The sequence below is a fragment of the Poecilia latipinna genome, unplaced genomic scaffold, assembly GCF_001443285.1.
Source record: "Poecilia latipinna isolate Pla-1442-1.1 unplaced genomic scaffold, P_latipinna-1.0 Scaffold533, whole genome shotgun sequence".
Taxonomy (NCBI): Eukaryota; Metazoa; Chordata; class Actinopteri; order Cyprinodontiformes; family Poeciliidae; genus Poecilia; species Poecilia latipinna.
This window is the reverse complement of record NW_015113149.1, coordinates 219,989-242,697: the sequence shown is the minus strand read 5'-3', so window position 1 is coordinate 242,697 and position 22,709 is coordinate 219,989. Positions and strand designations below refer to the sequence as shown.

General features: G+C 35.6%; 3 protein-coding genes across 7 annotated transcripts in view; all 3 read right to left on the bottom strand.

Annotated features, from left to right (window-relative positions):
- The window catches only part of LOC106952658 (protein NLRC3-like), a 12,184-nt gene extending 8,888 nt beyond the window's left edge, over nt 1-3,296 (bottom strand). Inside the window, exons 1-5 of one of the 2 annotated variants that reach the window (XM_015040903.1) lie at nt 2,945-3,296; nt 2,382-2,434; nt 1,606-1,681; nt 804-908; nt 280-467 (exon numbers count right to left, since the gene is read on the bottom strand). In XM_015040903.1, coding sequence (XP_014896389.1) covers nt 280-467; nt 804-908; nt 1,606-1,673 — 361 coding nt within the window. In that variant the 5' untranslated portion in view covers nt 1,674-1,681; nt 2,382-2,434; nt 2,945-3,296. The remainder of the gene's footprint in view (nt 1-279; nt 468-803; nt 909-1,605; nt 1,682-2,381; nt 2,435-2,944) is intronic. The other variant, XM_015040902.1, reaches the window with a different exon arrangement.
- A 1,316-nt stretch (nt 3,297-4,612) lies between these two features.
- On the bottom strand, nt 4,613-22,701 carry LOC106952657 (protein NLRC3-like). 3 transcript variants are annotated; one of them, XM_015040900.1, is made up of 11 exons: nt 22,531-22,701; nt 21,191-21,269; nt 20,604-20,708; nt 20,152-20,256; nt 19,046-19,209; nt 17,074-18,862; nt 16,399-16,572; nt 16,076-16,234; nt 15,952-15,998; nt 15,293-15,624; nt 4,613-4,910 (listed from the first exon to the last, which is right to left on the bottom strand). In XM_015040900.1, the coding sequence occupies exons 2-11, from the start codon at nt 21,253-21,255 to the stop codon at nt 4,716-4,718; spliced, it is 3,135 nt and encodes a 1,044-aa protein (XP_014896386.1). In that variant the 5' UTR covers nt 21,256-21,269; nt 22,531-22,701; the 3' UTR covers nt 4,613-4,715. The 3 variants fall into 3 exon arrangements, with proteins under 3 accessions (XP_014896386.1, XP_014896385.1, XP_014896387.1); XM_015040899.1 differs by lacking the exon at nt 4,613-4,910 and having other exon boundaries at nt 14,776-15,624; nt 22,531-22,698; XM_015040901.1 differs by lacking the exons at nt 4,613-4,910; nt 20,604-20,708; nt 21,191-21,269; nt 22,531-22,701 and adding an exon at nt 19,339-19,507 and having other exon boundaries at nt 14,776-15,624; nt 20,152-20,169.
- LOC106952662 (protein NLRC3-like) lies at nt 5,551-12,384 on the bottom strand. 2 transcript variants are annotated; one of them, XM_015040909.1, is made up of 6 exons: nt 12,224-12,384; nt 11,631-11,683; nt 10,649-10,724; nt 9,858-9,962; nt 9,338-9,525; nt 5,551-8,114 (listed from the first exon to the last, which is right to left on the bottom strand). In XM_015040909.1, the coding sequence occupies exons 3-6, from the start codon at nt 10,714-10,716 to the stop codon at nt 6,454-6,456; spliced, it is 2,022 nt and encodes a 673-aa protein (XP_014896395.1). In that variant the 5' UTR covers nt 10,717-10,724; nt 11,631-11,683; nt 12,224-12,384; the 3' UTR covers nt 5,551-6,453. The 2 variants fall into 2 exon arrangements, with proteins under 2 accessions (XP_014896395.1, XP_014896396.1); XM_015040910.1 differs by lacking the exon at nt 11,631-11,683.
- Nucleotides 22,702-22,709: the final 8 nt, after the last annotated feature.

The window sequence follows — 22,709 nt, the reverse complement described above, 5'->3', positions numbered from 1 at the left end:
ACATGAAGACATTAAATATATTAAATATATTACTATATAAAATAGGGATTTTTAAGATCCAGCAGGAGTCAGTATTCAGTGCCACAGTATTAATACAGTTTGGCAAAGTGTCAAAACGCTTCCTGATGCCTCCTTAACCCATTACTTCTTAATAATAAACTGAACTTGATGTATTGTTTGATAAGTAGGATCAACTGGAAGGTAAAATAAATCTACTTGTGTTGTAAATTGATGCATTACATGTAAACTGAATTTACTTTAACAGCTTTTTAAACTCACCTCTGTCTTTGAGTGTGTTTTCCATAAACGTCTCTCCACACTGTGTGCAGGGCGAGTCTGTCGGTAAGTCATTCAGGCTCAAACCCAAACAATCCTTACATGATGGATGTCCACAAATAAAATACACCAAATCCTTCAGAACCTGTTGACACACTGAGCAGCTGCTCAGCTCCTCGCTGAATTTCTGACTGTAAATAAGAACAAATACAAATTTTCTAACAATGACACATTTTTATGAGGAGAAAATATCCACAACTTTGAACTAGAAAAATAAATCTAACAGTAACCTATCACTAGACACAAGGAATAAATAAACAGACTAGAACCACTGAGAAAGGACTGAACTGAAGTCAATTAGAAACAAGGTTGACTTAATCAAAAAAAGAAACAGTAATACTGAAACTAAACAAGATTCTTTATACAAACATAAACATCTTTATAATTTGTTTGCTGTGTTGGCAAATTCAAAAGCTTTTCTGAGCACATTCAGGATATTCTTAATTAGTAACATATGCTGCACATACCATTTTGATCTGTCTTTTCTAAAGTCAATTGGCGGACCCTTTGACCGATTGCTTTTAACAGAGATGCTGCTGGGGCCTGGTGGCTCATCTCCATTCTTCTGGGAACTGAAAGAAAAAAATGTTCTCAGGATTTGCATTTTCTTGTTAGTCTTATCACACTTCATGTCGAAACGTTTGAGGCATGAAATTATGAAAAACTATTTGACTACATTTGCAAGGCAGATTTGCTCTACAAGGAGGTGGTGCTCTGCAAAAACATATTTTATCAAGTAATGTTGGTCCAGTTTCTAAAGCAAATATATAAATACACATAAAATAAGTCAAAACTAAGTTATAAGTACCTTTTCAGCAAGATAGATGACCTTGTTTTAAGTCAATAATTTCTTAATTAATATATTGATATTCCAGTTCCTTTGGAAGATTATTTCACTTATTACAGGAAACTTTTCAGAAGTTATTAGTGAAATAATTTATCATTAGGACTAGTACATTTTCATCAATATTAAGGAATTATTGACTTAAAAAAGGCTGATCTATTTAGTTGGAAAGTTACTTATCAGTTAGTTTTGTTTCATTTTAAGTGTAATAAGATATTTGCAGTAGAAGCTGCACTGCAGAAAGCACTTAAGATCTGGCATCAAAGTAAGGAGGTTGCATTAATTAAATTATGCTCTTTTAATTAAACTACACACATATTATAAAACAAAACATACAGGAGATTTATGTTTTATTTAAAGTTGTATTTCTTAAGCTAATATCACTTGATACATTTTTCCTACTCATGTCAGAGTTCTATAATTACCAAACTGTGTGATCTCCATGTGATCTGGTCTTTGCTGCAGATTTCCGTTTCTTCCTCCGGTCAGACATTTGTTATGCTGCAGAAAAACAGAAATATTTTACGATTATTTAACAACTGAGTTTCAGTGCAGCTTGAAGAGGAAATGAGATTTTTACAGGGTTTGGTTTCTGGTTGGATCTGTAGGTCAACACAAAGTGGAACATTTTACAACATGTGCTTATTTATGTGAAAGTGTGACGAAGGTTAAATGAAACAATAACATGGCATGATTGAATTTTAACAATATTTACTACAGATTATAAATATTCTTCTGTTTTTCTAGTTGTTTACATGTGAAGTGCACAGAGAAGTCTGCACTATTAAATTTATTGCAACACATAAGTGGGCCGTTGTACCCCTTGCTTCCTCTGTCACACTTCCTCTTGTCACTTCTCCCTCTACACATTTCACAACTCTCCCACCAAAAAGAAACAAAACATCTTTAAACAACATGAAAAACTCAAATGTTTCCACAGGATTAGATGAATATAAATATACATCCTGTTTCTTGTTCAAAATTGTTACAAAAAGCTGAATAAGAATAAAATAGTGCAGATTATGGTGGGAAAATGGGTGAGATTAAAAAACAGTAATTAAGAGCACAGAGCTGAATATAGTATTTATAACAGGATTAAAGAAAAGCTGAGCAGCGTTTAAGAGATTTACAGCTTTAAGGGTAAATATTGTTTCTGATATAATGTTGTTTTAGCATGAATAAAAGTTGGTCAATTGTTCACCTTTAAAGTGAAGATTATTGGATTGTAGTTGGTCTTCAGCGCAGGACGCCTGTCTGAGGAGGAAAAAAACAAATATAATCCATTTAACCATCTACATGACATACAACCTGTATTTAATCACTTTAATTTATGTCTGAACTAAAAACATCGAAATGTTTCTTTTCCAAATTAAATATGTGGTTTAAACAAGAGGCATAAAGTCACAATAACTGATGCCTTTTATTACCTTCCTGTCTAACAGATGGTGAAAGTTTTTCATACAAATATTTATATATTTCAGAAACAGGAATACATTTAGGCATCGTTTCATTATGTATATACTGACAGAGTAATAATTTTCTTTATAAAAACATTTTGTGTCTTTTTAGCAGCTTCTGAATGTGCAGAATGTGATCATTTATTCTAGCAAAACATGTTTTCATATCTTGAAGAGGAAGTTTTAATAAATTGATTATTGATTCCAGCTAAAGCCCAGTTTAATCACATCTTTGGAATCAAGAAAAAACTCAGTCATGAAAAAAAAAGAAAGAAAAAGATGTTTTAGAGAACAAAATGAAACTTACTGGTATTTTAAAGTTATTGTTTCCGTTGTTCCTTCTTCTTTCCTTTAATGATAAAAAAATTAACGGCCTTAAATTTGTCCGTCCTGGAAGATGTGATAAAAAGGTTCATCAGCTCTTTGTCCTTGAATGCATGTGGCAGAAAACCAGATGGCGCCAGTTACTTTCACAGAGGCGTGGCTGAGATTAACAAACTCCACTTCCCAGGATCAACTGTCGGTTTCTGGCGGTTATTTTCAACTTCTCAGTTTGTCTGAACTTTCATTCATCTTTGATTCTGTTCATAACAAAAGATAAGGGAGGATAGGGGTTTATTGATTCAGGACCATCTGCCGTTTTCATTGTTTGCACAAACCAGCCCAGCAGGTGAGACATGGATCATTAACAGGAAAGATCGTTTGGACCCTCTGGTACTTTTTACCTTTAGCTCAGCATTAAAATAAAAGACACTTTACCTCATTTTTGTTTAACATGAGAATCTCACTCAGTTAAAGACAAATTGTTCAACATGCAAAATTTAAGCAAATACTGAACAAATAAACACACACAGACACATGCAGCTGGTTTGAATGTTATGTCTCTACAGGCTCAGGTTCCCTTTGCAGATCAGGTTTAAAAGCTCCTGAAGGTTCTGCTCTGTGGATCGTCTCTCATGTCTTTGTGCTGCCTTCCTGTTAGCCTCCGTCATCTCTAAGCTACTGCGCAGGATGTTGACACAGGAATAGAGAAAAGATAAAAACCTCAGTGCTGAAAAGACTTTTATTATGTGATTATCAATAAAAGTTGTTAATGAAAAACATTTCAGTTGGAATACTTTAAAAAACATCTGACTCAGAATGTTTTGCATATAAAACTCCCCTAGGACACAATATTTTTTTATTGCTTTCCTTCACATGAACTATGCAAAAATACACCCTGGACTAATTTGCATACAGTGATAATGTACAGCATGCATGTACACCTTTAAAGATCCTCAGTGAAAATGTATTTATTCTTTTTTGGTGCAAACAAGGGATTAAAATTGATCTGTTAACTGGGTTTCATATTTGTTTAATATCTTTTGGTTGAAAAACAAGTAGCAGGATAACTGCAGATGAAAATGGATCTTTATTAATTAACCAGAAAGACTCAACAAACAAACCTGTCATCAGACGGAGGTTTTACCCTGTGAAAATAATCTAAATAGTCTTTATGTCTCTATTCTTTATTTCTTACATGAAGTTTCTGTTGTGTTTATGTTTCAGAGCATTGGTGGAAACCAGGTTTGTTCTGTTTTGCTTCTGGCATTTTGCACATCAGTTTATGGTTCTTTTGTATCCGTAAGGAAAATATGCAAAACTTCATACATCATAAGACAACACACATTTCAAATTCTTATAACAACCTTAAATTTCAGCAGAAAAGCCTTCAGTGTGCAAGGTGAACACTAAATACATCATTACTGTAAGGGAAAGCAATAAAAAAATAAAACGTCCTTTGTGTCCCTTAGGGGGCGCCGTACTTACACATAACCAGTTAATTCAAAATCATTTAGATTTGAAAACACGAAGCTCTCAGAAAACATTCTGCAACTGTAGCAAGATTTTAACATACAGAAAACATATTAANTTAAAATGTCATTTACTTTACATGAGCTTTAGCAGGAATAAAACATCTTTCTATTTTTATATAAAAAAAAAACTTAAGGTTGTACGACTACATGAAACAGTGTAAGAACTATATTTTAATGTGTATTATAACTGTGCATGTCTCCCCACTCCCTTTGCTCAGCTTATTATATCTGACAAAACAAGGCAGAAGAGTGAGGAAAAAGTTCGACAGCAGGATAAAGAGGCTCTCTGAATGTTATAGGTTTGGAGGTGTGGAGGTGGGTGAGGTTGTCATGAGAAACCTTGTAGAAAGAGATGCTGCCAGCTTCCCAGTCCAGATACACTCCAACCCGAGAGCAGCGCAGAGAGGAGACAAAAACCTTTGGTCACTGGAGGCTCAATGTCTTAAATCAGCTTTGTAACACTTTCTAAACTGCTCCTCACCTGTTAGTGAATTTCTTTTTGACCTGAGAATGATGTATGTATCTCATGGCCCTTATAGTTATCCTGATTTATGGACATATTGGTTTGTATTACTCTGTGTAAGTAATAGATGAAATCAGCATCTAAAAGTTCTTTTTTGTATGTAATAATTTTATCTTTGATGAAGATGGTTCACAGCACTATAAATAAATATTAAATTATTTATCTTGAAAACCTGGTTCTTTTCCCATGTCTTACACTTTGATGTAAACATTTGTGCTACACACAATAAATCTAACGTAAGAAACAACAAGTCATAGTTTTGAATATATGAGTATTTTATTCAATGATTGTTGCAAAAAAGTTTTCAGTGACAGCTTATATCTTTAAACAATGCTCACTACATTTTAGCAGCTAAGAATGAATCATAATATAGATACTTCATTGAATGACACAACAGATAAGTGCTTTGCATGTTCTGAAATGTAATTAAAAAAACAATACAGATAAACATTTTAACAGTTTCAGGTGCTTTTCTAAAACTGAGAAATGGTTAAACTATAAAAATCTTTGGTAAATATAGTTTTAAAAAATGTAATATAAAATCTCATAATATAAATATTGCTATAAATAAAGTTTTGCCCCACCAAAATAAAACACATACAAACACTGTGCAATTCACATATTCTTCCTGTCTGTTCACATTTACTGCCCACATCTGTAGGAACAGCAAATTAGTTTCCATCATCTACCATAACTCCTCTCACCATTCAGGCTTTATGTCGCATTTAATTTGTTTCAAAAGTCATTGGAATTTGCTCATTGTTGCTGCGTTCACTTCAAGCTTCAACAATGGATTTATTTCCATTTCTGCATTCATACAAAAAACAACATGAACAAGATTATAACTGAGAAAGTCCAAATCAAATGCACAAGTATTCTCCTTCAGATATTGTCCACAACACCTAAAGTTTAAGTAATTTATAATATTCTACTCATGGAGTAATAAATGTGTTCATGTGGCATCAATAACCTTTTGCTAATGGATGATCGCTCAGTCATTTTGTTTTAAGCACAGATCATTGTTTCTCAGATTCAGGTCACCATTTTGCAAACTAAAAAACAGAAAACCAATGTAACATAGAATCTTAAAAAAAGATATTTTCATAGATATTAAAACAACTATTTATACTACTTTAACTCATCAAAAACTTGCACTGTGTAGATAATTAATATGTTAATGGTCCACCCACAAAAAATATATATTTAGAGTTAAATGCTTTGAATTTTACACATTTCTCAGGTCATTGTTGACTCATATGTACTTAACATAGAATGTCATAAAACAAATAAGCTTTTTCTAATGTAGTATTGAGTTTTATTTAGTGTCTTGAGCCTAATAAGGTCAGTTAAATATTATCTGGAAGAAGTTTCAGACGTTTCAGATAATGTGTTTATGGAAGAGGTCTGAGCCAAGTTAAGACTTTCTTATGTCTCTCGTCATTTTGTCATTTTATCAACAGAGCAGTGCAAAGGAGCCAATTTGAGAAATTCCTGAATCTCATCTTTGACTTTGTGATCTCTCATTTCAGTCATGGTCTGGAAGATGGTGATGCAGCTGTCTGGAGAGACGGTTTTTCTTCTAATTGATCTCAGGTAAGTTAGGATTTTCTTGTCTGTGTCGTCCCATTCGTCAAGGGGAGTCAACAGACCCTGAAGGAATCTCTGATTGGGTTCAACCATCAGGCCAAGCAGGAATCGTAAGAAAAAGTCTAAGTAACTGTTCTTCTTCTCCAGCACTTTGTCGACTGTCATCTTTAGAAGATCAAGTAAAGGAAGATCTTTGTCTTCCACAGAGAGGAACTTGCCAAGTTCATTGGTTTTCTTGGTTTTCATGCATTCATAGACGTGCAGAGCTGCAAAGAACTCTTGAAGAGTCAGATGCACAAAGAAGAAGATCTTTTTCTGGGAGGAGACCTCCTCTTCCTGGAGAACAGTGTTACATAAACCAGAGTAGATTGATGCCTCTGCTACATCAATGCCACAGTCTTCCAGGTCTTCCTCATAGAAGATGAGTTGATTTTCTTGAAGCTGGACAAATGCAAGTTTCCCAAGTTTCAGAAGAAATTCTCTGTGAGTCTTCAGGAGCTTCTCTCTGTTTTTCTCAGGGTTCCTGTCATACTTCCTGCTTCTACGTTTTGTCTGAGCAAAGACAAAATGTGCCATTAACTCTGTAAGAGTCTGAGGGATTTCTGTCTCTTCATTTCTGCTGAAGACTTCCTGGAATAAGACAGCAGAAATCCAACAGAATATCGGGATCTGGCACATGATGTCCAGGGATTGTGAGGACTGAATATGTGATATTATCCTGTTAGTGATACTGGAATCATCACCGAATCTTTTTCTGAAATATTCCACTTTCTGAGCATCATTGAACCCTCTGATCTCTGTCACCATGTCGATGTGCTCTGCAGGGATCTGACTGGCTGCTGCTGGTCGGGACGTTATCCAGACATTAGCGTCAGGAAGGAGGTTACCCTGGATCAGGTTTACAACAAGATCACCTACAGACGCTACATCATCAAGAGAAGTTACTTTGGCTGATTCCTGAAAGTCCAACTGATATCTGTTTTCATCCAAGCCATCCAGGATCACTATGATCTTTGTTTTGGAGTAATCTTGGGAATCTTTCAGTGGTCTGAGAGACGGATGAAACTCAGTCAGCAGCTCATGGAGACCTTTCTCTCCTACAATCAAATTCAACTCTCGGAAAGGAAGACTGAAAACAAAATCAATCTGTTGGTTTGTTTCCTCTTCAGCCCAATCAAGGATGAACTTCTGAACAGCAAAGGATTTTCCAATGCCTGCGACTCCCTTTGTCAGGACTGTTCTGCTGGGTTTGTCCTGGTCAGGCACCGATTGGAAGAGCTCACTCAGGTTGACAGTAGAGTCACTCAGCGGTTGGTCTGGATGAGCATTTCTTAGCTGTCTGAACTCATGTTCCTGATTTCGTCCATCATTATCTCCAGTGGTGATGAACAGGGTTGTGTAGATGCTTTTGAGGGAGCTGCGATAATCACCATTACCTTCAGACGTCAAAGTGAATTTATTCTTCATTCCTTTTTTAAGATTCATTGTTGCTTCCAGAAAGACACTGTTACCTGAAATGAAATGCAACACATAACATATGTGTCTTACTGGTTGAAATAATTCGAAAATATCAGAAGTACTAATAAAAAGTGAATACATGCATGTTTTACAAAAGTTTAATGTATGCATGGTTTATCTCTGAGCCTGTCTGACAGGTTAAATTGCATCAGGTTTCTGTTTCCTTGCATGATTGTTTTTCATATAGCAGTTTTAATAATAATCTAAAGTCACATCAGTAATAAGTAATAAGCTTAAATTACCAAGATGCTCAAAGAGTAAATTAAGACATGTTTTAGTTATTTGCTCTTTTTAAATGGTAAATAGTTCCCAACAACCAGAGATCCATCATTGATGAGATGATGTGGAAAATGTGTGACAAAGCAACATGGCACTGTTTTTTTTTTTTCAAAATCTCTTTCTCTTTCTTACTGTTTATTCAATGTCACATGCTGTTGTTTTTTTTCTTTAATTATGTAAAGCACCTTGAAATGCCTTGCTGCTGAAATGTGCTATGCAAATAAAATTTGATTGATTGTCAGTTTCCTTGTTTTGAGTGAGAGGATGAAGTCAAAAAAACTTGATCTTCTGCCCACATACTGAGAATACAGTTAAGGTGTTTTAACTGTATCCTGAGTTCACAGTTGGAGGGTAAATAAGCTCTTGGCTGCAAACCAAAAACCAGCCCAGGTCCCAGGATCCTATGAGATCCTGGATCCTATGAGATCCAGGAACAACCCAAAGACAATCTATCCAAACCTCTTCTGCCTTTCATTACAGTTTCTTTGCACTGCAGCCTCATGGGTTTTGTGTGTGCAGGTGTTTTCTGCAGCTGGAGAAGTTAATCAAAAATGCGAAACATACTCAATTTCAAAACATTGGAAAAATGTATATTGTTTTATAATATTGTGTAAAAAAAAAAGGAAAGAAAAGAAAATCCCAGTCCACATGCATCCTCCTTCACAACATGTCACATCACTTCGATTTTCACATTATCTAAAATATCAAAGATATTTTAAATTTACACAAAGACATTAAATATATTAAATATTACTATGTAAAATAGGGATTTTTAAGATCCAGCAGGAGTCAGTATTCAGTGCCACAGTATTAATACAGTTTGGCAAAGTGTCAAAACGCTTCCTGATGCCCCATTACTTCTTAATAATAAACTGAATAAAATGAATCTACTTGTGTTGCTCAGTGGTGCATCACATCCAGACTGAATTGAACTCACCTCTGTCTTTGAGTGTGTTTTCCATAAACGTCTCTCCACACTGTGTGCAGGGCGAGTCTGTCGGTAAGTCATTCAGGCTCAAACCCAAACAATCCTTACATGATGGATGTCCACAAATAAAATACACCAAATCCTTCAGAACCTGTTGACACACTGAGCAGCTGCTCAGCTCCTCGCTGAATTTCTGACTGTAAATAAGAACAAATACACATTTTCTAAATAGCAATGACACATTTTTATGAGGAGAAAATATCCACAACTTTGAACTAGAAAAATAAATCTAACAGTAACCTATCACTAGACACAAGGAATAAATAAACAGACTAGAACCACTGAGAAAGGACTGAACTGAAGTCAATTAGAAACAAGGTTGACTTAATCAAAAAAAGAAACAGTAATACTGAAACTAAACAAGATTCTTTATACAAACATAAACATCTTTATAATTTGTTTGATGTGTTGAGAAATACAAGAGCTCTTCTTCAGGATATTCTTAATTAGTAACATAAGTTGCACATACCATTTTGATCTGTCTTTTCTAAAGTCATTTGGCAGACCCTTGGACCGATTGCTTTTAACAGAGACGCTGCTGGGGCCTGGTGGCTCATCTCCATTCTTCTGGGAACTAAAAGAAGAAAAAATGTTCTCAAGATTTGCATTTTCTTGTTAGTTTGTCGAGAGGTTTGAGGCATAAAATTATGAAAAAACTATTTGACTACATTTGCAAGGCAGATTTGCTCTACAAGGAGGTGGTGCTCTGCAAAAACATATTTTATCAAGTAATGTTGGTCCAGTTTCTAAAGCAAATATATAAATACACATAAAATAAATCAAAACTAAGTTATAAGTACCTTTTCAGTAAGATAGATAACCTTGTTTTAAGTCAATAATTCCTTAATTCTGATGAAAAAGTTCCAGTTTCTTTGGAAGATTATTTCATTTATTACAGGAAACTTTTCAGATGTTATAAGTGAAATAATTTATCATTAGGACTAATACATTTTCATCAATATTAAGGAATTATTGACTTAAAAAAGGCTGATCTATTTAGTTGGAAAGTTACTTATCAGTTAGTTTTGTTTTATTTTAAGTGTAATAAGATATTTGCAGTAGAAGCTGCCCTTCAAAAAGCACTTAAGATCTGGCATCAAAGTAAGGAGGTTGCACTAATTAAATTATACTCTTTTAATTAAACTACACACATATTATGACACAAAGACATACAGGAGAATTATGGTTTGTTTAAACTTGTATTTCTTAAGCTAATATCACTTGATACATTTTTCCTGCTCATGTCAAAACTATAATTACCAAACTGTGTGATCTCCATGTGATCTGGTCTTTGCTGCAGATTTCCGTTTCTTCCTCCGGTCAGACATTTGTTATGCTGCAGAAAAACAGAAATATTTTTATATTGGGTGCTTTGCTGGCGCAGGGGCAAAGCACAACCCACATACTGAGGCCTTAGTCCTTGTGCCGCTGGTTGCAGGTTTGATTCCCAGCCTGGCGACATTTGCTGCATGTCTTTCCTGTTGAACTACTTTCAGATAAAGGCCACTAGAACCAACAAAAACCTTTAAAAAAGAAAGATTTTTATACTTATTTAACAACTGAGTTTCAGTGCAGGTTGAAGAGGAAAATGAGATTTTTACAGGGTTTGTTTTCTGGTTGGATCTGTAGGTCAACACAACGTGGAACATTTTACAACATGTGCTTATTTATGTGAAAGTGTGATGAAGGTTAAATGAAACAATAACTTGACATGATTGAATCTTAACAATATTTACTACAGATTATAAATATTCTTCTGTTTTTCTAGTTGTTTACATGTGAAGTGCACAGAGAAGTCTGCACTACCACTTTAAATTTATTGCAACACTTTGGTCCGTTGTACCCCCTGCTTCCTCTGTCGGACTTCCTCTATCTTAATGACCACATTTCACTTCTGCCTCTACACATTTCACAACTCTCCCACCAAAAAGAAACAAAACATCTTTAAACAACATGAAAAACTCAAATGTTTCCACAGGATTAGATGAATATAAATATACATCCTGTTTCTTGTTTAAAATAGTTACAAAAAGCTGAATAAGAATAAAATAGTGCAGATTATGGTGGGAAAATGGGTGAGATTAAAAAACAGTAATTAAGAGCACAGAGCTGAATATAGTATTTATAACAGGATTAAAGAAAAACTGAGCAGCGTTTAGGAGATTTACAGCATTAAGAGTAAATATTGTTTCTGATATAATGTTGTTTTAACTAGAATAAAAGAAGTTGGACAATTGTTCACCTTTAAAGTGAAGATTATTGGATTCTAGTTGGTCTTCAGCTCAGGACGCCTGTCTGAGTTTTAAGGGGGGAAAAAACCCCAAATATAATCCATTTAACCATCTACATGACATACAACCTCTATTTAATCACTTTAGTTTATGTCTGAACTAAACACATCGAAATGTTTCTTTTTCAAAATAAAAATGTGGTTTAAACAAGAGGCATAGAGTCACAATAACCGATTCCTTTTATTACCTTCCTGTCTAACAGATGGTGAAAGTTTTTCATACAAATATTTATATATTTCAGAAACAGGAATACATTTAGGCATCGTTTCATTATGTATATACTGACAGAGTAATAATTTTCTTTATAAAAACATTTTGTGTCTTTTTAGCAGCTTCTGAATGTGCAGAATGTGATCATTTATTCTAGCAAAACATGTTTTCATATCTTGAAGAGGAAGTTTTAATAAATTGATTATTGATTCCAGCTAAAGCCCAGTTTAATCACATCTTTGGAATCAAGAAAAAACTCAGTCATGAAAAGAACAAATAGTAGAAAGTTTACAAAGAAAGAAATAGATGTTTTAGAGAACAAAATGAAACTTACTGGTATTTTAAAGTTATTGTTTCCGTTGTTCCTTCTTCTTTCCTTTAATTATAAAAAAAAATTAACGGCCTTAAATTTGTCCGTCCTGGAAGATGTGATAAAAAGGTTCATCAGCTGTTTGTCCTTGAATGCATGTGGCAGAAAACCAGATGGCGCCAGTTACTTTCACAGAGGCGTGGCTGACAGGAACGTGCAGAGGCGTGGCTGAGATTAACACAAACTCTACTTCCCAGGATCAATAGTCGGTTACTTTCAAACTTTCATTCATCTTTGATTCTGTTCATAACAAAAGATAAGGGAGGATAGGGGTTTATTGATTCAGGACCATCTGCCGTTTTCATTGTTTGCACAAACCAGCCCAGCAGGTGAGACATGGATCATTAACAGGAAAGATCGTTTGGACCCTCTGGTACTTTTTACCTTTAGCTCAGCATTAAAATAAAAGACACTTTACCTAATTTTTGTTTAACATGAGAATTTCACTCAGTTAAAGACAAATTGTTCAACATGCAAAATTTAAGCAAATACTGAGCAAATAAAAACACACAAAGACACATGCAGCTGGTTTGAATGTTGAATGTTATGTGTCTACAGGCTCAGGTTCCCTTTGCAGATCAAGTTAAAAAGCTCCTGAAGGTTCTGCTCTGTGGCTCGTCTCTCATTTCTTTGTGCTGAACTGATGTCAGTCTCAGCCTTTGTCATCTCTAAGCTACTGCGCAGGATGTTGACACAGGAATAGAGAAAAGATAAAAACCTCAGTGCTGAAAAGACTTTTATTATGTGATTATCAATAAAAGTTGTTAATGAAAAACATTTCAGTTGGAATACTTTAAAAACATCTGACTCAGAATGTTTTGCATATAAAACTCCCCTAGGACACACAATATTTTTTTATTGCTTTCCTTCACATGAACTATGCAAAAATACACCATAGACTAATTTGTATACAGTGATAATTCCAAACAGCATGCATGTACACGTTTAAAGATCCTCAGTGAAAATATATTTATTATTTTTTGGTGCAAACCAGGGTTAAAAATGTATCTGTTAACTGGGTTTCATATTTGTTTAATATCTTTTGGTTGAAAAACAAGTAGCAGGATATGGAACTGCAGATGAAAACGGATCTTTATTAATTAACAAGAAAGACTCAACAAACAAACCTGTCATCAGACGGAGGTTTTACTCTGTGAAAATAATCTAAATAGTCTCTATGTCTCTTTATTTCTTACATGAAGTTTCTGTTGTGTTTATGTTTTAGACATTGGTGGAAACCAGGTTTGTTCTGTTTTGCTTCTGGCATTTTGCACATCAGTTTGTGGTTCTTTTGTATCCTTAAGGAAAATATGCAGAACTTCATATATCATAAATAAGACAATAACACACATTTCAAATTCTTATAACAACCTTAAATTTCAGCAGAAAAGCCTTCAGTGTGCAAGGTGAACACTAAATACTTTATTACTGCAAGGGAAAGCAATAAAAAAAAAGTCCTTTGTGTCCCTTAGGGGGCGCCGTACTTACACATAACCAGTTAATTCAAAATCATTTAGAGATTTGAAAACACGAAGCTCTCAGAAAACATTCTGCAACTGTAGCAAGATTTTAACATACAGAAAACATATTAAGCCAATATCTAACAAACAGTAGTTAGCTAATATTTCATTACATATTCATAATATACAGATAATGTGAAGGAGTTTTATTTTCATATTTTTATTGCATTTATTTATTTGTCTAGAGGAAAGTTAATTATGTCAGAAGCAGCAGATAACAGTGAACTACATTTAGTGACTCTATGAAGTATAAAGAAAAGCATAAAGACAAATTAATGCAAGTTAACATTTTGTTTAAAATTGCAAGTATTTACACTGCAGATACTTTTCAGTGAGGTCAACATCCTGAATGTAACATCAAATCCAAACTACAGTGTTGGAGTAGAAGCAACAAGCAGGACGATTTAAATATTTATAAAACACACTCACAACGAAAATAAAGTTGTTTTACTGATGTTTACTGAATACTGTTATAAAAACCAATCATAATACTATTTTACATTTAATCAGAGGACAAATAAAACCTCAGAAAACAGTTTTACTATTAAATCTCCCATTTAGTCATTTTAAGAACCGTCCTGCAAGCAGCTGCTTCAAACACCTGATAACTCATTTTAATTATAAACTATGTACTGTATTACACAGGCCTTTAATAAACAATAAATTAATTAATCGCATGATAAATTAAAAAGACCTCAGTCATTTCTGTTTGCATGATTTATTATTTGTCTCTTTTCTGTTTCTACCAAAAACTGGACGACAAACTTTTATGAAGGACAATTCTGTTTACAGAGATTTCATAATTCATTTTATTAGTTGTTTCTGTTGTTTTATTTATTTTGGATATTTAAAATGTCTTCCAGTTCCAGTGTTAATTATTAATTTGAATTTAAAGTTTCTTAATATTTAAGAATGTGTAATTCCATTATTATGCCATTTCCTTTACATAAGGAACATAATGTTGTATGTTTACATCTATCTTTACCTCAGTGTTTCGAGTTTGCAGTTTGGACTCAACAGAAAACTGAATCCATCAGATAATTCTTCCTGAGGTTCAGATCTTGTGGTGTGAAAAATAGAAACTTTCGGCCAAAGAGCAGAAGTTCAATCTGCTCTGCAGTCACTTTACAGTGTTTTAACATACCAGGGATGTTAAAATGTCATTTACTTTACATGAGCTTTAGCAGGAATAAAACATCTTTCTCTTTTTTTATTAAAAAAAAACGTTCAGTTGTACGACTACATATAACAGTGTAAGATCCATATTTTAATGTGTATTATAACTCTGCATGTTTCCCCACTCCCTTTGCTCAGCTTATTATATCTGACAAAACAAGGCAGAAGAGTGAGGAAAAAGTTCGACAGCAGGATAAAGAGGCTCTCTGAATGTTATAGGTTTGTAGGTGTGGAGGTGGGTGAGGTTGTCATGAGAAACTTTGTAGAAAGAGATGCTGCCAGCTTCCCAGTCCAGATACACTCCAACCCGAGAGCAGCGCAGAGAGGAGACAACAACACTGTTGCTGTTGTGTATTATGTAGCAACCTTCCTCTGAGCAGATCTTGCACCAGGATTTATCGTTCATCCCCAACCTGCAGTCCTCTCCGTCTCCTTTCCTGCCGATGCTCCTGTATGTTAAGCCGATGGCGCAGGGCTCCACCAGCTCCACCTCAAAGTAGCAGCGCTGCTGCAGGCCCTGTTCACACAGAACCTGCAGGCGCCGATCAAACCTCTCTGTGTGGTCAGGGTAAGGCTGCTCCTTCTCCACCCAGGTCACCTTTCTGCTCCCGTCTGAGAGAAGAAGCTTCTTGTGAGCAGAGTTGGAGTCCAGGGTGAGGGAGCAGGCATCTGGAAAAACAAAAACAAGGAGTTTAAATGTACAGCGTCTCATAAAAGCTCATACCACTGACTTCTAGAGGAGAAACTCTGGCATGGGGGAGAGTAAAGTACCTTCCTAAGAGAAATGTAGCAATTATTGTTCTAATTCCTGAATATTTAAATTGAGACATATTGCTAGATTAATGTGAGTGTCCCAATTTACAGAAATGTAAGTGTGCAAGTCATTTTTCTGTTTTAGAATTGGTTTTCTTTATGTTTCTTAGTCCAGTTTGGCCTTGACGTTATCTTTGTTTGATTACCAGAAATAAAATAACAACCAAAGAGTAAAATACTTACACTTCTTAAATCCTGGTTTCATCCGATTGGGTCCACCATGATCAAAACTTTAAAGAGAGACCAGAGTTAGAAACTATAAAAGCCTTTCAGATTAGGGCCATAAAATACAACCCAAAGTTTTTACTTGAATGTTTTGAGCTGCTGTTGATCAGTAATCAGCTTAATTCCTGTTTTTCCTGGATTGTTGTAGCTCAGGTCCAGTTCCACCAGGTGGGACGGGTTGGACTTCAGCGCCGAGGCCAGATGTTCACATCCTGTCTGTGTGATGAGGCAACCAGACAACCTGAGAAAACACAGAGGCTGATGATTAATCTGCATAAAACCTCAACACAGATATTATGTAGAATAAATTACATCTTATATTTGTTTCAGAGTCAAGTTTTGACGATGAAGAATAAATTACATTATATTCCATTACAGCAGCATAGGGAACATGTGTTTTCTCACCTCAATGTTTTGAGTTTGCAGACAGGACTGGACAGTCCATCACAGAGCATCTTCACCCCTGAATCCTTCAGGTCGTTGTTGCTCAGGTCCAGATCTTCCAGTGGTGAAAACGGGAACTTTAGGCCAAAGACCAGATGTTCAATCCACTCCTCAGTCACTTTACAGTCTTTTAACCTACAAGGCATAAAGAAAAGTAAGACTTAATGTTGCTTAAATATATTATATATGGTCATAATCTAAAGCAGGAACAATGTTACACATGGATCCATTTCTTCTTATACAGCAGAACATCCTCTCATGTCATTCCTGCCAGCAAACAGCCGACAGTTCAGACAAACTCCCCAAAATTAGACAGGAACGAACTAAATGTTGTGCCTATTGAAGGATCTCTGGTCTCCACAGAGACCAGACCTTTGTGACCCAACATATTGGGGCAGGGGTTCCTCATCATGGACTTCTGTCCTGCATGTTGTCTCTATTCCAGCATGTCTGGTTCAAATGATTGCTTTATCTCTTCATACCATGAAGTGCTTGAAGCAGATCTCTCACATGGCAAGATCTTATTAGATCCTTACAATCTATGTAAGAAAACCTTTAACCTTTGAACTAAACTCATTTACATTCAAAACATCTTACAACAGATTATTTTATTGTAAATAGAAAAATGAGACTCACACAGCCTTTTTACTGCTTCTCACTGCTGGGATGAGCCTCCTCCTGCCTTCATCTGTTGTGTTGTAACTCTTTAAATCCAACTCCTCCAGTTCATTCTTGGACACCTGCAGCATGTAGGCCAGGGCTGAGCAGTGCAGGGGAGTCAACTCTTTTTTTGGACGGTCGGCCAGTTTAAGATATTCCTGAATCTCATCTTTGAGTTTGTTGTCTCTCATCTCAACCATGGTCTGGAAGATGTTGATGCAGCTTTCTGGAGACAAGTTCTTTCTTCGGATTGATCTCAGGTAAGTCAAGACTTTCCTGTCTGTGTCGTCGTTTGGGTCCACAGACGTCAACATGCCCTGAACGGCTCTTCGGTTGGGTTCAACCATGAGACCAAGGAGGAACCGCAAGAAAAAATCTAAATGACCATTCTTCTTCTGCAGGACTTTTTCAACTGTCTTCTTCGCCAGATCAAATAAAGCATGGTCTCTGTCCTCCAAATCAAGGAAGTTCCCAAGCTGCTTGGTTTGCTTGGTTACGAAACAATCATAGACATAGAGAGCTGCAAAGAACTCTTGGAGGGTCAGATGCACAAAAAAGTGGATTTTTCTCTGGTAGAAGATTTCTTCCTCTCTAAGAACTGTGTTGCAAAATTCAGTGTAGATAGAAGCTTCTTGAGTGTCGATATTGCTGTCTCTCAGGTCTTCCTCATAAAAGATTAGGTTATTTTCTAGAAGCTTCTTAAATGCCAGTTTCCCAAGTTTCAGAAGAAACTCTTTGTGTATCTGTAGAAGCTTTCCTTTGTGTGTCTGACTCTTTGTTTCATGTTTTCTGCTTCTGCGTTTTGTTTGGACAAAAACAAACTGTGCCATCATCTCTGTCAGAGTCTGAGGGATTTCAGTGTCTGCCTCTCCACCAAAGACCTCCTGGAATAAAACAGCAGAAATCCAACAGAAGATCGGAATCTGGCACATGATGTCAAGACTTTGTGAGGACTGGATATGTTTAATTATTCTCTCAGAAAGACTCGGATCATCGCTGAATCTCCTTTTGAAATATTCCTCTTTCTGAGGATCAGTGAATCCTCTTATTTCTGTCACCATGTTGATGTGCTCTGCAGGGATCTGATTGGCTGCTGCTGGACGGGATGTTATCCAGATGTTTGCATCAGGAAGAAGGTTACCTTTGATGAGGTTTACCAGTAGGTTGCCTACAGATGTTGCATCCCTCAGAGACGACACTGGCTTTGTGTCCTCAAAGTCCAGTGGATGTCTGCTTTCATCCAGGCCATCAAGGATCACGATTATCTTTGCTTTGGCATAAGCCAAGGAATCTTTCAGAGGTTTGAGCGCCGGATGAAACACTACCAGCAGGTCATTGAGGCTTTTCTTTCTTGTAACCAGATTCAACTCTCGGAAAGTAAGACAGAAAACAAAATCAACATCTTTGTTTGCTTCCTCTTCAGCCCAGTCAAGGATGAACTTCTGAACAGAAAAGGATTTTCCAATGCCTGCAACTCCCTTTGTTACGACTGTTCTGTTGGGTTTCTCTTGGTTCATCAAAGGTTTAAAGATATCAGTGAGTTTCACTGAGGAATCCAATGATGGCTGCGATTGACGACTGCCTTTCAGGTGTCCAAACTCGTGATCTTCAGAAAGTTCTTTATTCTCACCAGTGGTGATGTAGAGATTTGTGTAAATACTTTTCAGTGAAATTTGTTGGTCACCATTTCCTTCACCTGTGACTGAAAATTTATTTTGCATTGCTTTTTGAAGGTTCTTCTTTAGTTTTAAAATGTCTTCCTCTCCTGTGAAAATCAAACACACAGTAGTGAAGTCAAATATCATGTTATTAATAATAACATGATATTTGATATTTGATTAGGGAGAGTTTCAAGCTAACTCTCCCTAAGCTTGAAAAATGTCCTAAGAACAACACATTTAAGTTATGATGAACTGTAGGAAGTGAAGTTATTTAAAAAAAAAATTACCATCTGTTCTTTTGGGTTTCTTCCCACATTTTGGACATGTGTCCACTGTTGAAGGAGACTGGTGTGATTCTGATTCAGCACAATCTCTGCATAACCAGCATCCACAATTCATTTGGAGTTGATCTGTTGAAACCTTGTCGCACATCGAACAGTGCAGCGGTTGGCTAAACAGGATAAACAAAACATCTAATTACTAATGTCAGTCACAATAAGGACTAAAAAAATCGATAGATATAGTTCAGGAGACAAGACAATATGATCATGCTTGTGTTGTTTGAGGACAACAAACTTACAGGTGCAGAAGGAATGAACATAAAGGAAGGAAAACTAAAGGTGAAAGGGAAACTTCATTGAAGGTCCAACAAGCAGTGAGGGAAACTGACTAGCTTAAAAGCTACAGGGAAGACAGATGAGAGTCATGAGGAGAACAATCAGGCGGATGAGGAGCAGCTGAGTACAAACCTGAGAAGGGAAATGAGTTTAAAGAATGAGACAAACAGAGAAATGTTTTCACAAATCAAAGGCTCTGTAAGGAAGGTTGGGTAGTTTACTCAAGGTTTGACTAACAGTAGGGTGGTGCTTGTGTCAAAATAGTGAAGTTTCTGTGTAACCAATATATCTGTTTTCACAAATAAATCAAAGGTTTAATAGATCACATATTGAGTTTAATAAATCGCATATCAAAGCACAGCTTTCCAGCAGAGGTTTGCCAGCTTACATATTTTGTTTATGTAAGGATTTAGGTTCCTTTGTTTTCAGTTAATTGATTCTCTGTATTGTCCCATCTACCCCTTTATTGTCCCCAGCTGTCCCTCACGTTCCCTGATTACCTCTTGTGTACTTAAACCTCTTGTTCCCTGTCGGATCCTTGTCATATCTTATCTTTGTCACTCTGCTCCATTTGTGTTTTATATCCAGTTGCTACCTGTGCCTGAGCTCCTAGCTGTCTGCTCACCTGTGCTGCCTGGATTTCTGTACTCCTTGTTTATCATCATCATCATCATTTTTCACACCACAACCTGGGTCAATCCTCACCACCTCAAATCATGACAGTTTAGAAATCTTGTGTAAACCTTTTCAGACCAGTGATAAATAGTATAATTTACCTTGGAGGTGTTTCAGGAGCAAAATAAGGCATTTCAGCCTTGGACTTATCGCTCTTCATGGACACAATGCTTGGAGTTGAAGGGCTGGTTTTTTTCAACTGTGAACTACAAACAGAAGTCTTTTCACTAAAACTAATGTTTTAATTATCTTCTATGTTCCTCGTCCCAACAAGGAAATGTAAATAAAGTTACAAATAAACAAACTCTTGCTGTTTTGCATGAATCCACTTACCTCTGACAATTTACAAAAATACTGAAGCATTGTTTACATTTTTTATACATTTTTATAATTGTCAGGTCTCAAGTCGGCAAATAGTTTTAACTGTAATAAAGAAAATACATTTTACAGTGTGCTATAGAAGCAAATCCCTATAATCGGAAAAACATGTGATGTTTCTAAAGTTCATTCAGGTATTTATTTTTTAAGCATGATAAAAAAGAAGCAGCTTTACCTTGAAGCTGGTTCATCACTAAAATATGGCGGATCAAACTTGGATGAATCGCTCTTCATCGACACAGGGCTGGCAGCTGGAGATTCAGATCTTCTCATCTGTGAACTACAAACAGATCATTTTTATTTTTGAATCAAATATAACCTTGCTTACTGATTTATTGTGTCTGGTAAATATTGCCACATTTCTACAGGAAAGATAAATACAGGGACTATTATATCTACAGTTATATACAGATTTAATTAATCTTTTCCAAGATAAGAGGCAAAGAAAAATGGGAAATAAAACTCCAACATCTTAAAAAGAATTAATCATGACAAACCTCATAACTCAACAATCCTAATTAAGAAAAAATATAAAGTAGAGCAGTGCTAAAGAAAATCATTGTGCTAATGATTCTACAGTTTTTAAGAGGATTTTGAAGTTTTTATAATTCAAGCTTTTGTTTCTGACTAAATTATTATTTTTTTGGTCGTTTTTATTGATCTTCTAATCTTGATACTTCACAGACAAACAATGCAAAATGAGACAAAAAGCAACAAACTAACAGGTTAATAATAAATGTTTTTGTTTTGGTTCAGCATTACCTGTGTGACGACTCACTGGGGGAGTCAGTCGACTCTGACCGCTGCCTTTTTCTCCTGTCAGCCATTTCTGCTGCACCAGCTAAAATGAAGAAAAATAAAACATCCAAGCAAAATAAATCAGTTGCAGTATTTAGATTCAGTGATTTCATTTGTATTCAGAAGTCAAATTTACGAGATCTAAGTTATACACATTGATCCTTAAACATGTACAACATATAAAAACATAAGATTAGTGTCAGCTGGTGCCTAGACATTTAACATTCAACATCTATTTTAGGTTTCATCCTGGGTTTCTTTAAATGGCTGTTATTTGCATTTTGACTGTTCACTGATAATACTAACAAAAAGGAAAGATGGACATGTTTAAAACTTGACATATAACTTGCAATGTCAAATTTAAAGTAGAGTTGAAGTTTTTGCTGACATCTGCTGCTATTTAAGAGGAACTACAAGCTGCTAGCCACCATATATTTAATTCACATTTTGTTATTTTAAAAAATAAAACTATCAAAGCATCAGTTAAGGCAAAGTAAAAGTAAAAAAAAAATCTGCCGGTGGTGTATGTGTAATAAAATGCCATTACCTATTTAAACAGATAATTATTTTTGGTGTTAAAAACTACTGTATTTTCTGAAAATAACAGAGAGATTGCATTTAATGCCATAGCAAACTTTAGTGTTAAACTGCAGTTTAAGAAGGAAATTTTTGTTTTTGCTTTTGTATTCGTAAGGCAGCTGCGCGAAAGAATCTAGTTATTTATGGATTAGGGCAACGTGTTATTATAGCATTTTTTATATTAACGGCTTGCCATAGACTCTTACATAAGCACGCGCACAGACCACAGTGTAAACAAAAAAGGCTTCGAGTATTAGATTTCATTCTCCTCTCTATACTTAATCAGATAAGTGAACAGAGTGTTGAAATAACATAGTTATGCCAGGAAATAACCTAATGCATGTTTAAAAGTTAGAAATAATACAAATACATGGAAAATGCATTTAAAATGCATCATTAAAACCTAAACATTTCAAAATACTGCAATGTTGCTCCAGTTTCCGCTCATCTTTCACCATGTTTTGATTATGTAAACGTAAAAATCCAAACAAAAAGAAAAAAAATCATATTTAGACGCGCGTTTGAAAATCAATATGGCTGCTGAACTAAAATACAACTTCAAAACAGTTTCGGGTTTGTTTGTGTTCAGTGCGAGGCAGAAGTTGTTGTAAACTCCAGTTTTAGGATCTGCGCAGCTGAAACAAAATGTCTGCTGCAGAGCAGACAACATGTCAGAAAATCCGAGTCCGACAAGAGCAATAGGAACAAAACATGCAGAAACTCACATTTCGCTGCTCAGGTTACCTCGTTTTCCTCCACCTTTGGACTGTGACTTGTCCTCGGAACCAGTTCGAACCAGCACGGCTTTATTGCGACGTTTAGGAAAGTACCTGCAATGTCTCTGCTGCTAATCTAATCTCTTACTTTCGGTTTCGTTGGATCAGAACTGAACCCCATTAAAGTG